Source organism: Gasterosteus aculeatus, chromosome 9, assembly GCF_964276395.1.
Source record: "Gasterosteus aculeatus chromosome 9, fGasAcu3.hap1.1, whole genome shotgun sequence".
NCBI classification, from domain to species: Eukaryota; Metazoa; Chordata; class Actinopteri; order Perciformes; family Gasterosteidae; genus Gasterosteus; species Gasterosteus aculeatus.
The window spans coordinates 8676613-8690276 of record NC_135696.1 but is presented as its reverse complement, the minus strand read 5'-3'; the positions used below and the strand labels follow the sequence as shown (position 1 = coordinate 8690276).

The window sequence follows — 13664 nt, the reverse complement described above, 5'->3', positions numbered from 1 at the left end:
TTTTACTATTTATTTTTCTTTTATTATTTGTTACATGTTTGGAATTCATCTATCTCATCAAATGCCTTTGAGTGAGGCATTTGATGTGTGAATGCCTTCAAACGCATTCACACAAAAACACAAGTTTTTGTGTGAATGCGTTTGTGTGTTTGAATCAACACACAGGTGGTGAAATGGTGGAGGCAGAGTTGAGAAGCATCCAGATTGTCCAATCACCTTACACCATTCTCTTCAAGAAAACTCCCAAATATTTCAAACCTGGAATGTCCTTTGATGTTATGGTAAAGTACTTATTAGGGTCCTCGCTACGACTAGTTGTAGAGGAACCTATTGTATTTCATGGAATTATTATTTTCTCTAAGGAATTTTCCCTTTTTGAGGCGTTTATCATATTCAAAAAGTTGTTAAATGTATATCAGAACAGGTGAAAAAGTTGATAATTTTGGGGTCTTGCATTTGGGTATGAAGAAATGTCTCCATAGCACCCAACCAGAAAGGTAAAAAAGTACCACAATAGGCCAGTTTCCGCCCCCGCACCTGTGCTCTTGGACATGCTCTACAAAAAAGTCAATCATGGTATGCAAATGCGCCTAACTAGATTTTCCGCCATTTTGAATTTGGTGAAGAACACGTTTTGACCATTTTTCCTGAATGCTATGTCCGATTGTCATGAAATTTTCTGTGGGTCATTATTGGGTCACTATCCCCCCACCACATCAAGATCGTGTTGATATATCATTGGCCTGAGACGATAGGAGGTAATGAACTTCATAAGGGGTGTGGCTTAATCTGACAAGACTCATAACTTCCAAATGATTTAGCCTACCCTCACCAAACTTGTAACACATGTGAGCATTGAACCCCTGAACAGACCTTAATTTTTTGAGAATATTTGAAGAATAGGGGGCGCTGAAATGAAGTGTTAAAAATCTGTCCTTTTGGCCTTTTTTTGGTCTATTTTCGTGAGTTGTAAAAGACCGAACTCCTCCCAGGGATAAAACCCGACTCTTTTCAAATCTCGAGGACCTAGGCTCAAAAAATTGCATTTTACTTAAAGAAATTCCAAACTATGTGTGTAGAGAGCATTTTCAAAAATTTCCATTCGCCAATAAAAAATTTAAGTGATCATTTTTAACCTTAGTCATAGCGCCACCTGGTGACAACAGGAAGATGAATGTATTTTTTTTCACACCCAGCTCCTTACAGGTTATGCCCTCAAAGGTTAATCTGATCCCTCTCAAAATTTCTTGGCAGAGAGGTAAGACCTTGATGATGCTTTACTGTCAATATTGTAAGAATCCGATAATCGGTGGCGAGAGGGTGCATCAGCAAATTTGATCCTTCGCCAAGAACAACTAAATCCTTGTAACTTTACTCCACATCATTGGATTCTTTCCAATTTACACATGTTTGATGAGACTCTCGCCCGGAAGAGATGTAAAGATGAATCAAGTCAAAGCGCCACATACTGGTAACAGGAAGTCAAATTTCCTAGTATCCAGTAAAAAACTAAGGTGTCAATTCAACAGGCTTTCATTTTCTAAAATGGTACATTAGAATGTCCTGGTTATCGCTGAGTGACACCTTGGGGATGTGCACTATCAACCATTATCATGTAACTATGGATCGCTTCCTTTTTAAATACCATCTGAAATTGATTCGAACGCTGGTGAACGAGATTTAAGAGAAGGTTTGGTGGCATTTCGCGTTGCTCCACACGGTTAACGACGACTGAATCTCGGACACTCTGTCCAACGGCCGCAGGAGTTTTTGGCTGCGTTTCTAGCGTCCGGCCAGTGCCCCGACGTGCAGAGTAGCGAGGACCCGTCCAACGCTGCTTGCAGCTTTAATTTACATTTACATTACTCACAGCATAAGTGTGGATTATGACATGGCACCTCCAGGCAACTTACAAAAAATGGAAGAGAGCGATTTATTAGAAGAAAAGCTGTGTTTGCAGAACCCGGAAGAGCATGCTTAATTCATTTTCGATGAAGTAATTGAGCAAAGATAAAACGGAGTTCAAGAAGTTGTAGTTAGGAGGACCATTAAATATAAATCTGTTTACTTTTTTTCTACAGCATGTATTTATTTAAATGTATTTATTCATAATGGAATATGCTTAGTTATTTTTTCACATTTTTCAAATTTTCTTTTTCTATTATTTGTTGCATTTCAATTAAAAAAAACATTACAGACATTGCACAACTGGTAAGGCATTGTCAGAAGACATTGATGTCAGTATATTGTAAATAATAATTAATGCTCTCTTCATAGCTATTTTGATTAGATCCATTTTTTTGTCATGGGGCTTCATTATAATGTTAAGGCAGATTTTGATAAACTTAAAAACCCTTAGTCCATCAACCTATTGGGTCAGCATAAAGTAAGTCCTGATCCTGAACTAAAATGATTTAATCCCCTTAATCTAAAACATTAAAAAAATAATCAGTTTAAAAACGCTGTAAGTCCATTTCTGATTGTTCAGGTTGAAGTTGAGAATCCCGACGGCAGTCCGGCAAAAGGCGTGAAAGTGGTTGTGGAACCAGGTTCGGAGGAGGGCTTCACCGGGGACAATGGCCTGGCAAAGCTTACTGTCAATACAAAGAAAGGGACCACAAACCTGCAAATCACCGTAAGTCTCTGAACCCTTTTGAACGTCAGCGTTCATTGGCAAACATGTTTTAGCTTCTCTTGAAGAGGTGAAATCCAGCAGAGCAGCTGGCTGTTATTGTTCATCTTTTCATGCATTTAAAAACTTCATCTAGTCAGTGTAATGTCTGTTTGTTATTCTATATAGCAGCTACGATAAGTTGACATAGGATCTTCAAGTATTCTTTATTCAACTGTGTGTGTGTGTGTGTGTGTGTGTGTGTGTGTGTGTGTGTGTGTGTGTGTGTGTGTGTGTGTGTGTGTCTTTAATTGCAGGCAAAGACCAGTGATCCTGCTATTGGGCCTGACAGACAAGCATCAGCCTCCATGGAGGCTCTCGCATATACAACAAACAGCAAAAGCTATATCCACATAGGTGAGGGACATTCTGAAATAACACTAGATGCTAGATCAAAAAGGAGATAGCAGTGAAAGAATGCATTGATTAATATACTTTATCTTATGGGGGTGTTATCACATGTCACATCTGCAGGTGTTGATGCCGGTGAGAGAAAGTTAAGAGATAACATGAAGGTCAGCCTTAATCTTGAACGGCAGGAAACACACATCACTGATATCACAATCCTGGTGAGCGATGTTTTACACTTTTGTATTTGTGCACATATATTCCTCTTTTGGTTGACTCACATGTCATGTGTAAAATGTACACGCAACATATATTCATGTCTGATGATTCACGATGTTCAAATCTGCCTCCATAGATCTTGAGCAGAGGTCAGCTGGTGAGCTTTCGTCGTCACAAGATAGAAGGTCAATTCCTTATTTCCCTGATGGTTTCTATCACCAAAGAAATGCTCCCGTCGTTCCGCATCGTAGCCTACTACCATACAAACGCCAATGAAGTGGTGTCAGACTCTGTTTGGGTGGATGTTAAGGACTCCTGCATGGGCTCGGTGAGACATGCACCACTGATGGAGGAGAAGTGGTCAAACAAAAAAACACACAACCTGATGAAGTGATTTTTATTATATGTATGAAACTTATTTAAAAAAACAGAACTGCATGTCTCATTCATTGACCTCCCCTAAACATTCAGCTGAAGCTTGAACCAACAACACCCCGACCATCCTATGAGCCCCGCAGGATGTTTGTCCTGAAGGTCGCAGGAGATCCAGAAGCCAAAGTTGGACTGGTGGCGGTCGACAGAGGCGTCTACGTCCTCAACAACAAGCACCGTCTCACCCAGAAAAAGGCAAATTCTTTCTCTGAAAGCTATGTATAAAAGAAGACTACAGAATACATGTCATGTTTGTTAGCTTCAAATAATATCCAGTGTGAATATCCAGTCCCCTGCAGTAAAATCCGTTACACAAGTTCATATGAAATCTGTCATTTGAGTTTATGGGTTTGTATGTATAACTTGCACACTGTAACCCTATGCATGTGTGCGTGTGTGTGAACCACCTCCAACCTGCTCAGGTGTGGGACATTGTAGAGAAGTATGACACAGGCTGCACACCAGGTGGAGGAAAGGACGGTATGGGTGTGTTTTACGATGCTGGGCTGATGTTTGAGTCCAGCGCGGCGTCTGGGACTCCCTACAGACAAGGTGACAATACTTTACTCTCCCCTCAGCGATCATGAGCCTCTTTAGGTTTCAGTATTGTATCAATAAAATAGCTCTGATGAGGAGAAGTGGCTACATAGACCTTTATTTAGCACCATAAGTTTACTTTTCCTGAGGAGTAAGCATCCAGCGCACGTAGAGGAACAAACCACTCTTTGCTGTCTAGTTGTTCAATTTTTCAGAGCTGCAGGTGACAAACTCTTTGAGGCGTTTCCATTTAAACTATCAGGACTGCCACATTGGCTGATCATGGTTCCTCACTTTTGTTGGGGATTTTGGGAAACTTGTCTTCAGCATTTCATCATCATTAAAAGCATTTAAACAATAACATTTTCTCACAGCCAGATCCCGTCCACACTTCAGGCCATAATAATGACCCAACTCTGATTTAAAGAGTTTTTAAAAATCTGTCTTTGTCTCCAGATTTGAAATGTCCGACCCCCAGCAGGAGGAAACGAGCCACTACTATCGCGGAGGTCACAACCAGCTTACGTAAGAACCAGAGCTCTAAACCACCCAATAAACGCATCATCAGTCACTTAGTTCCCCAAATGTTTGACCCTATGCTATGTATTAGTAGATAGAAATGGTAGTTTTTAGATATCTATTTCTAATTGATCTTTCCAGCTCACAATTCTTCTCGGTGGTGATGTCTTCTTACATCGTCTCTCGTCCACAACCCTCTTTGTTCCCAGTGAGTCAATATAAAAACAACCAGCTGCAGCGTACCTGTTGTTTGGATGGCATGAAGGAAACCCTTCTCAGCTACACGTGTGAGAGGCGCAGCGAGTACATCAATGATGGAGAAGCTTGTGTCACAGCGTTCCTGCGCTGCTGCAAGGAGATGGAAACCCAGCGAGCTGAGAGGAAGGAGGACATCCTGCTACTGGCTCGCAGTAAGACAGGGACATGGGAGGCTGTTAAGCTCTGGGGTTACTATCTGTGGTCATACTGAGTTAAAATAGTGACATTTTTAATGACACTTAAGGTGAGGAGAATGACCAAAGTTACACGAAAAACGAAATCGTTTCTCGCAGCAAGTTCCCTGAAAGTTGGCTGTGGTTAGACATCGACCTGCCTGCTTGTCCTAATCAAACACCTAATTGGTGAGTCAACTTTAATATGCACACAGACAAAATAACAAATTTCATAATGACAGCACATGATTTAAAGCTACCATTTACAAAGTGTTGACCCCCTTTTTGTTTTTTCTTCAGTGAGACCACATCAGTCAAAAAAAACGTTGCTTTGGAAGACTCAATCACAACCTGGGAGTTGACTGGCATTAGTCTGTCAAAAACTCACGGTATGGATTCAGTGACTGGAATCTGTAAATCTATCCCATCTATCTCTCTCTGCCCGTTGTGAACGTTCACGTTTTTGGTGCTTTTATTCCTCACATATTAAAGGAATCTGTATTGGTGATCCGTTGGCGGTAATTGTTCGGAAAGAATTCTTCATTGATCTGAGGCTGCCGTACTCTGCTGTCACTGGAGAGCAGCTGGAAGTCAAGGCAATCCTCCACAACTACAGCCCCGATATCATCACCGTAAGTCTGTGTTCCGCTGCTCTGGTGTTTCATGCCGGAGCTGTGAGGATTTCACATACTTGAACTCAAAAGCACAACTCTGAAACAGAAATGCACGTGAAGTTCTCTACTAGTTTCAGGCAGGACAAAACCGGGAGGTCAGTCCAACAGGCAAACATGTCCGAAAAGGGGGGCACACAGAGATCCTAGGTCGATTTGACACGCAAACAGGGTCGGAACAGGTAGCGTGGGAACGATAACAGGATACGCTGGAGAGCTTAACAATGACAATCCAGCGGAGGACAAGCGTAAGTGAGAAGTGAGGGACTAATAAGAAGATGGGCTGCAGGTGAGAAGGGCATGAGGACCAGGTGAAGGGAAAGAGATGATCTGCTGTGGATGACAGAATGAGGGATGACAGAAGAGTTCATTAAACAAGCAGGCAGGATGAAAACTAACAAAGCGGAGAATTCGTGACAAGAGCCAATGAGATTATTTAAGCAATTTCAGTGCAAAGACAACAATGCAAATATGACTCACTTACAACAAGGTGGGTGACTAAAATGAATCGGATCCCTGTTATTTGCTCGTTGGGGATCTCATCTTTGATCAACTACAGACACTTGAGACTTTATTCTCTTCGTCCTGTTTTCCAGGTGCGTGTGGATCTGATTGAGACGGCGCATCTGTGCAGCGCAGCTTATAAGCGTGGAAAGTATCGTCAGGAGGTCAGAATAGGGCCACAAACTACACGCTCTGTGCCGTTTGTTGTTATTCCTATGAAAGAAGGAGAACACCGCATGGAGGTCAAAGCAGCTGTGAAAGATTCGTTGCTGCAAGATGGAATCTGGAAGAATTTGCGAGTGGTGGTAAGAGAGAGAGAGACTAATCAGCATAGATTACATTACTGGTCATTTAGCAGACGCTTTTATCCAAAGCGACTTACATTACACTTTTTACATTTTTTTTTTTTTTTTTTTGCCCGGGGAGCAATTAGGGGTTAGGTGTCTTGCTCAGGGACACTTCAAGATGGAACATGGGGCAGCCTGGACTCGAACTACCAACCTTGTGCTTCACAGCACACCTTCTCTAGCCCCTGCGCCACAACGACCCCCCCGCATAGACAAACATCATCATCTTTAGGGGCCAAACCTTAAATCATATCAACTATTTCAAATTAAAGTGAAGACTTACGCACGCAAGCAAGATGTACTTTGTTACCCATCAGCCGACCACTAAAACAGGTGTTGTTGTAAATGTAGTGAGTTGTAATGATTGTTCTTGCGGTTGTTTTTCCAGCCTCGAGGTGAATTGGTTGCATCTCAAAAAAATGTAACTCTCGACCCCTCTAAAGATGGAATTGGTGAGTTAACATGTGTATATGTATGTATATATAATACATTACATAGTAGTTTGGTATTATAATGTTTTTATCACTTGGATCCCTTCAGCTGGTAAACAAGAAGAAACTCTCAACAGTAGAATTCCTGAGGCAGATTTGATTCCGGGCACACCGACTATCACACAGGTCTCTGTGACAGGTGCGATGTGATCCTATATTTGGGCACGCCATGTGACATAGTGTCTGTAAAATAGTGTTGTAAATTGGCATCATTCCTATTGAGAAAATACCACCTCACTGCTTGTGGGGAACCGTTGCATGTTTCTTTAGATGTTTCTGCATGTTGATTTCTAACATTCACATCTTTTTGTTCTGTGTGTGAATAAAGGGAGAGAACAAATTTCCACAATAGTGAGCGCCGTTGGCGGGTCCTCTATGGATAGTCTGATCCGACAACCCTCAGGCTGTGGAGAGCAGAACATGATCTCAATGACCCTACCTGTCATTGCAACAACGTATTTGGACAGAACCAACCAGTGGGAAACTGTGGGCTTTGACCAACGTAACAAAGCTCTCGAACACATCAAGACCGGTAGGTATTGCCACGGATACTGTGAATCTTGTTAATGGGATTTAATACATAGACTATATAAAATTAACTATAAACAAAAACATATGCCAGCCATTCATTTAAAAGACTGACTTGTATCAGGAGGAAAAATAACAGGGCTCCACTAACTGGTTGTATGTTCTTGTCTGTGTTCAGGCTACCAGAATGAGCTAAATTACCTTAAAGGTGATGGGTCTTTTGCTGTGTTCACCGACGAACAAATAAGTAGCACCTGGTGAGGCTTTCAAATATCCAGTTACTCATTCAAATGTTTCCACACCCTCCTTTAAACTAAATTCTAAGACTATTTGAAGTTGGTGTATTGCATGTGCAAACAAAGGAAACTAAGCGTCTCCTCTCTTCTCTCAGGCTGACAGCCTACGTTGCCAAGGTGTTTTCCATGGCCTACAGTCTGGTGTCTGTGCAAAAGAATCACATCTGTGACGCTATAAAGTATCTGATTCTCAATACGCAGCAACCTGATGGCGTGTTTGTAGAAAAAGGGCGTGTGATCCACGGAGAGATGATTGTATGTGAACGGATTTCTTAACACAGATACTAAATAATAAGATGGAAACCATTCCACTGGCCAAAACCTAATATAAATCAACACGTTTGTGTCTACATGTGTAGGGGGATGTTCGCGGCAAGGATTCAGATGCCTCCATGACGGCCTTCTGCCTCATTGCCATGCAGGAGTCACGCGCGCTATGTGGTGACACTGTTAATGTGAGTAACTGAACAGGAGGTTTTATATTTTGCCTCCACTATTTTCATTTCTTTCTTATTCTACACCAGTGATGGATAAAACAACGCTTTCTGATGGGGAAGCAAGTCACTATTTGTAAACTCCTGCCTCTCTTAGTAACTGTCGCAACTCCTACAGAGCTTATAATCTAAATTTAGGTGGGACAGATTGGTCTTGCATAATGTCCCAGGATCAAATGTTTCAACATTCCTGAATAGAGTTGAATATCTGAAATGACTGCTGATTACTGTTCTCGCCTCATTCTTCTTTCTCCTTCCTTTTTTATTCGTCCAGACTGCAGGCAGTATAAACAATGCAGTAACCTACCTGGAAAGGCGTCTGCCCAACCTCGTCAACCCATATGCTGTTGCCATGACGTCATATGCTCTGGCAAATGCAGGCAAACTGAACCATCAGATCCTCTACAACTTTGCATCCCCAGGTACAATCACACAGCATTTTTTGTTGAAATATTTTTTTTAGTGAACTGAGCTTGTTACAGGTCCATTACTGTAATAAAAAGCTGTTTGTGTGAATCTTCCTCAGAGCAAAACCACTGGCGAACCTCTGGTGGAGGTGTTCACACTGTGGAGGCCACAGCTTATGCTCTGCTTGCTCTGGTCAAAGCCAAGGTGAGCGTGTCCCACAAAACATACAACTCAATCATCATCCATGTTGTGTCACAACTTATCCATTTAGAACCCAAATGCAGACTACGCAAGGTAGATGGTGACATGGTGAGTATTTATTGAACAAGGGGTAGTTGTATTCCCGACGTGCAGACAGGTGAATTCCGGTGATGTCGTGATGTGGGGGAAAGGTTCAGGTTGCCAGGCAGGAGTGATGGGAATCCATGGTAAATGAAGTAGAGGCGGAGATACAAGAAACGGATAAGCACACAAACCACTACAAAAGGTGAACAGAGATTAATTCACTGTTGAGGCTGACACGCAAGCACACATACGAATATGGCTAACGATCCGGCAGGGTCTGGATGTTTGGTCTCGGCTTAAGTAGTGTTTTGAAGATGATCAGGACCAGATGTGTTGATTGCTTGATTGGACACAGGTGGGAGGAGGCACCAGCAATCCTGGACCTCCCGCCTTGTCGTAGTTGCCCGGCAACCGGAACATAAACACACTCAGGGAGCTGGGGTCGCAACATGTTGCCTCACTGAATGGGTGGAGGGGTTGGAAACAATAGTCAATACAATGTGTGTCTTTGTTATGCTTTGAAATGTTGGTTTGAAGATTCAAGTGGCTGCTGTTTGGATGTGCTATACTAGGAAAACCTCATTTTAAAGAGCTATAGAATACTTGGAAACTGGTTACAATCAAAAATACAACTATAGCAGAATCAGTCTTTTTTTTATATTTATATGCAAGCACTCGCCACAGGATATGTATTTTCCTTCTGTTAATAAAGAAATTTGAAGATGCCAAACCTGTTGTGAGATGGTTCAACAAGCAGCAGAGAGATGGCGGAGGCTATGGATCAACTCAGGTACCAATGACCTCTCTCTGCATCTTGATTCCTCCATCCTTTGTTAACTTTATACTTGTTTTTTTCTTGAGTCTTGTTTTCTCACTCCTTTTCTCTCTAGGCGACCATAATGGTGTACCAGGCAATAGCAGAGTACTGGACCGGCGCTAAAAAACCAGAGTACAATCTGAATGTGGACATTCTGTTTGAGGGTAGGACAAATGCCGACAAATACAAGTTCAACAGAGAAAACCACTACACCACCAGAACATCTAAAGTGAGAAGACACCCATTCAAACTTTCTGTGGCTCATCATATCCTCCTGTTGATACCTGTGTGTGTGTGTGTGTGTTTAAATTCCTACAGTTACTTAAAATAAACCAGAATGTTACAGTGACTGCCAACGGTTCAGGAGAAGCAACAATAAGGGTAAGCACAATATATTTTAAGATTATGACTTTTATCAGCTGTTCATTGTTGACTTGGTATTGGAAAAATTCTCACTCGACACCAGTGGAAGATCATCAGAAACAGGATATTTCATGTTTGCGAACAGGAGACACAGTTGACACACATTCAGGTCATGCGCAAAGCCTACTCAAAGGTTTTCATCCTCGGAGCAGGAATATATAGTTGGAAGATAAACATGCAGGGTGGGGTCATGCGCAAAACCCAAGTGCTGGTAGTCAAACATCTTGAGCATCAGATGACCCAGAACACCATGGGCCTCTAAGTGAAAGAGCACAGACTTTCTGTCGTACTAAAGTGGAACATTATTGCAGTTTTTCCAACACTTGTCCTATCTGAATCTCAGAGACCAAATACATTTTCAACCTTGTGTGACAGATGGTGTCGCTGTATTACACTCGGCCTAAAGAAAAGGAGAGCGACTGTCAGAAGTTTAACTTGTCCGTGCAGCTCCTCCCAGGTAAAGAGGTGCACTCCCTCTCTTACTGTTCATTTGTTTGTTGTCCTTTTATCAGTTTGCTTCTGCCAAGTTCTGAACATGAGAAACGAGTTAAGAAATTACTTTTGCTCCTGCAGAGAAAATGGATGTGGACCCAAAGGTTTACAAGCTGAAAATAGAGGTTTTGTGAGTACGATAAAGACGTCATACCGACCAGTGTCACAGTAACATGTCTTTATATACGGAGCATTTTCCAACCTAATTAACATCATTCTTTCTCTCATGTTGTTCATGCCGCTGTTCTTTGGGTAGGTATAACAACACGGAGCGTAATGCAACCATGTCAATCTTGGATATTGGCTTGCTAACCGGCTTCACTGCTGACATAAATGACTTGAACCGAGTAAGATATGACCGATACATGTAAACCCAGTGCAGCTGTGTTTAGGATAAAGTTTAAGTTGTGTGTGTGTGTGTGTGTGTGTAGCTGTCCAAAGGACCTGCTCGCACCATTGCAAAGTATGAGATGAACACAGTTCTGTCAGATAGAGGCTCACTCATCATCTACCTGAACAAGGTAAGACATCCCGGTTTCCTGCCAAATATGTTTGTCTCTGCCTTGTTCTTTGTGTCTTTATCTCATCTTACTTTTGTCCAAAGGTTTCTCACACGCTGCCTGAGGAGATCACTTTTAGGGTCCATCAGACGATGAAAGCAGCTGCCCTTCAACCAGCTGCTGTATCTGTTTACGATTACTATGACGGTAACAAATAATGTTATGTACTTTACTGCCGATGAATGTCAGAGACAACACTGTGGATAAGTATTAGATTCATAAAGTCTTTAATACAAATGTTCTGATTTACTGCAACAATCACAAACTCATTTGCAAATATCTTTCTTCTCCATTGCAGAAAAACGTTGTGTGAAATTCTACCATCCAGAGAGGGAAGCTGGCATGTTAACACGGCTCTGTAAAAAGGACCAAGATGCGTGCACATGTGCTGAAGGTACAGGATGGGTCCTCTTTTAGTCTTGGACACACACACACACAATATGTTGCATGTCCTTTACGTCCTAAAAAGCATTTTCAGTTTTTGTATGAAGGTATGAAAAGGCCTAAAAAGTTATAAAAAATAATTTGCAACTAAAGATTAAGACTGATGCTTAATTCACGTGTAATCGGGCGAAAATACATTTTACCGTCTGTTCCTACGGTCTGCCTGATCCCATGTGAATAAGACTAAATATAAAATAGCTTTGAAATGAATTCAACATACCTGATTTATAGTAAGTCACCAGATTGTAACGACTAGAACTTTTTATCAGAGGCAACACGCCCTCCAGGATTCCAGGATCTGAGCAGCAGTCTCACTAAAGAAGTACTATTGTCCTTTAGGTAGAGTTTCACTCGTCAATTCTTACACACACACACGTGATTATGTCACTGGGTCAACGGTTGTGTTCTCACTTTGTGAATTGTGTATTTCCAGAGAATTGCAGTATGCAGAAGAAGGACCAAGTCAGCAATGATCAGCGCACAGAAAAGGTCTGTGAGACTGAAGAGAACAACAAAATAGATTTTGGTAAGTGAGCTGGACTGCATTGATAGAACAACATACATTTATTTGTATAAAAGTGTGTAATAAAATACAGCAAGTACAAACATGTCTGCTAACAGTCTGCAACTGCTCTGTCCTAAGTGTACAAAGTGAAAGTGGAACTGTCTGAAGAAGATCCGTCCATTGATGTGAACACTGTGCGAGTTCTGAAAACCATCAAAGAAGGTGAGTAATTATCCTTTTAAGACAGTTGCCTTTTGTCAGAGTTGGAGGAGAAGACTAGTTTTACTCACGTGTTTGTAGCAGCCAGTGTAATTAGCTTGTATTAATAGATAACAAGCAGACACTCCTTACTGGTGTTTCTTTGTAGTCTGGCTGCATCTACCTGTGAGGTACAAACATGACTCTTAGTTTTAGGCGATTATTCTCTGAAGAAAATTATAGTAATTAAGCCAAGTTATTTTATTTTTTATTGTTAGATAGTATATTAGAGGTGCCAGTAGGTGGATTTTCTTACCTTTGAACAGAGCCAGGCTGACTTATTCTAGTCTGTATGGTTATAGAATTAGCGTATCACAACTACCTTAAGTATGAATCAACAGTTGCATTGGGAATATGTAAGAATAAATTGCTAATTTGTTGAACTGAACCTTAAACTATCCATTTAATTCTTACCTTTTCTATCTCATGTCTCAATTACAGGAAGCACGGACGTGGGTCCTGTGAATAAACTGCGTACATTCATCAGTCTTCCGCATTGCAGGGAGTCGTTGGATTTAAGATTGGGAAAAACTTACCTTATCATGGGCTCATCCCAAGATATTACAGATGAAAATGACGAATCGTAAGCTTCTTCTTAATAGGAATGTGTGTGGTGTGTGTATTTAAATGTTTAAACTGTTTTATGCGGTTTGTTACTAAATCAAGCCTTTTATTTCCTCAGGTTTCAGTATTTTCTTGGAGGGAGAACCTGGATTGAGTATTGGCCCACAGACGCAGAGTGTCAAAAGGATGAATACAGACCTACCTGTACGGGCATTGAGAGTATGGTCAACCAGTACGAAACGTTTGGGTGTCAGCAGTAGAGAAACTAAACAAAATAATGTTTTTCAAATTATTTTTTGGGGGATTTTATCCTTTTATCCTGCCTTTTATCCTGCTTTGCATTGTATTAATCAAAATCAAATGGACTCAATAATTCTTGCTGTTTTCTTCACAGAATAAAGTAATGGTTACTTACTGTAA

At 41.3% G+C, this 13664-nt stretch overlaps 1 protein-coding gene across 1 annotated transcript; it reads left to right on the top strand.

Annotated features, from left to right (window-relative positions):
• Positions 1–68: 68 nt before the first annotated feature.
• On the top strand, positions 69–13664 carry LOC144383336 (complement C3-like). The gene is made up of 34 exons (XM_078080429.1): positions 69–281; positions 2489–2635; positions 2929–3028; positions 3146–3240; positions 3375–3566; positions 3710–3865; positions 4093–4222; positions 4664–4732; positions 4936–5136; positions 5229–5346; positions 5458–5546; positions 5650–5789; positions 6425–6637; positions 7068–7131; positions 7220–7309; positions 7499–7702; positions 7877–7955; positions 8090–8249; positions 8354–8449; positions 8763–8910; positions 9015–9100; positions 9894–9971; positions 10072–10227; positions 10317–10379; positions 10797–10878; positions 10995–11043; positions 11170–11260; positions 11345–11434; positions 11518–11620; positions 11772–11867; positions 12351–12443; positions 12561–12644; positions 13122–13263; positions 13363–13664. Exons 1-34 carry the CDS (start codon positions 84–86, stop codon positions 13502–13504), a joined length of 4044 nt encoding a protein of 1347 aa, XP_077936555.1. The 5' UTR covers positions 69–83; the 3' UTR covers positions 13505–13664.

Excerpts from the sequence above, each read along its gene's own strand:
- LOC144383336 (XM_078080429.1), top strand. The coding sequence starts at position 84 with ATGTGTGAATGCCTTCAAACGCATTCACACAAAAACACAAGTTTTTGT. Across the intron at positions 4,223-4,663 it reads TGGGACTCCCTACAGACAAG|ATTTGAAATGTCCGACCCCC; the intron begins GTGACAATACTT and ends CTTTGTCTCCAG. Across the intron at positions 7,956-8,089 it reads GAACAAATAAGTAGCACCTG|GCTGACAGCCTACGTTGCCA; the intron begins GTGAGGCTTTCA and ends CTCTTCTCTCAG.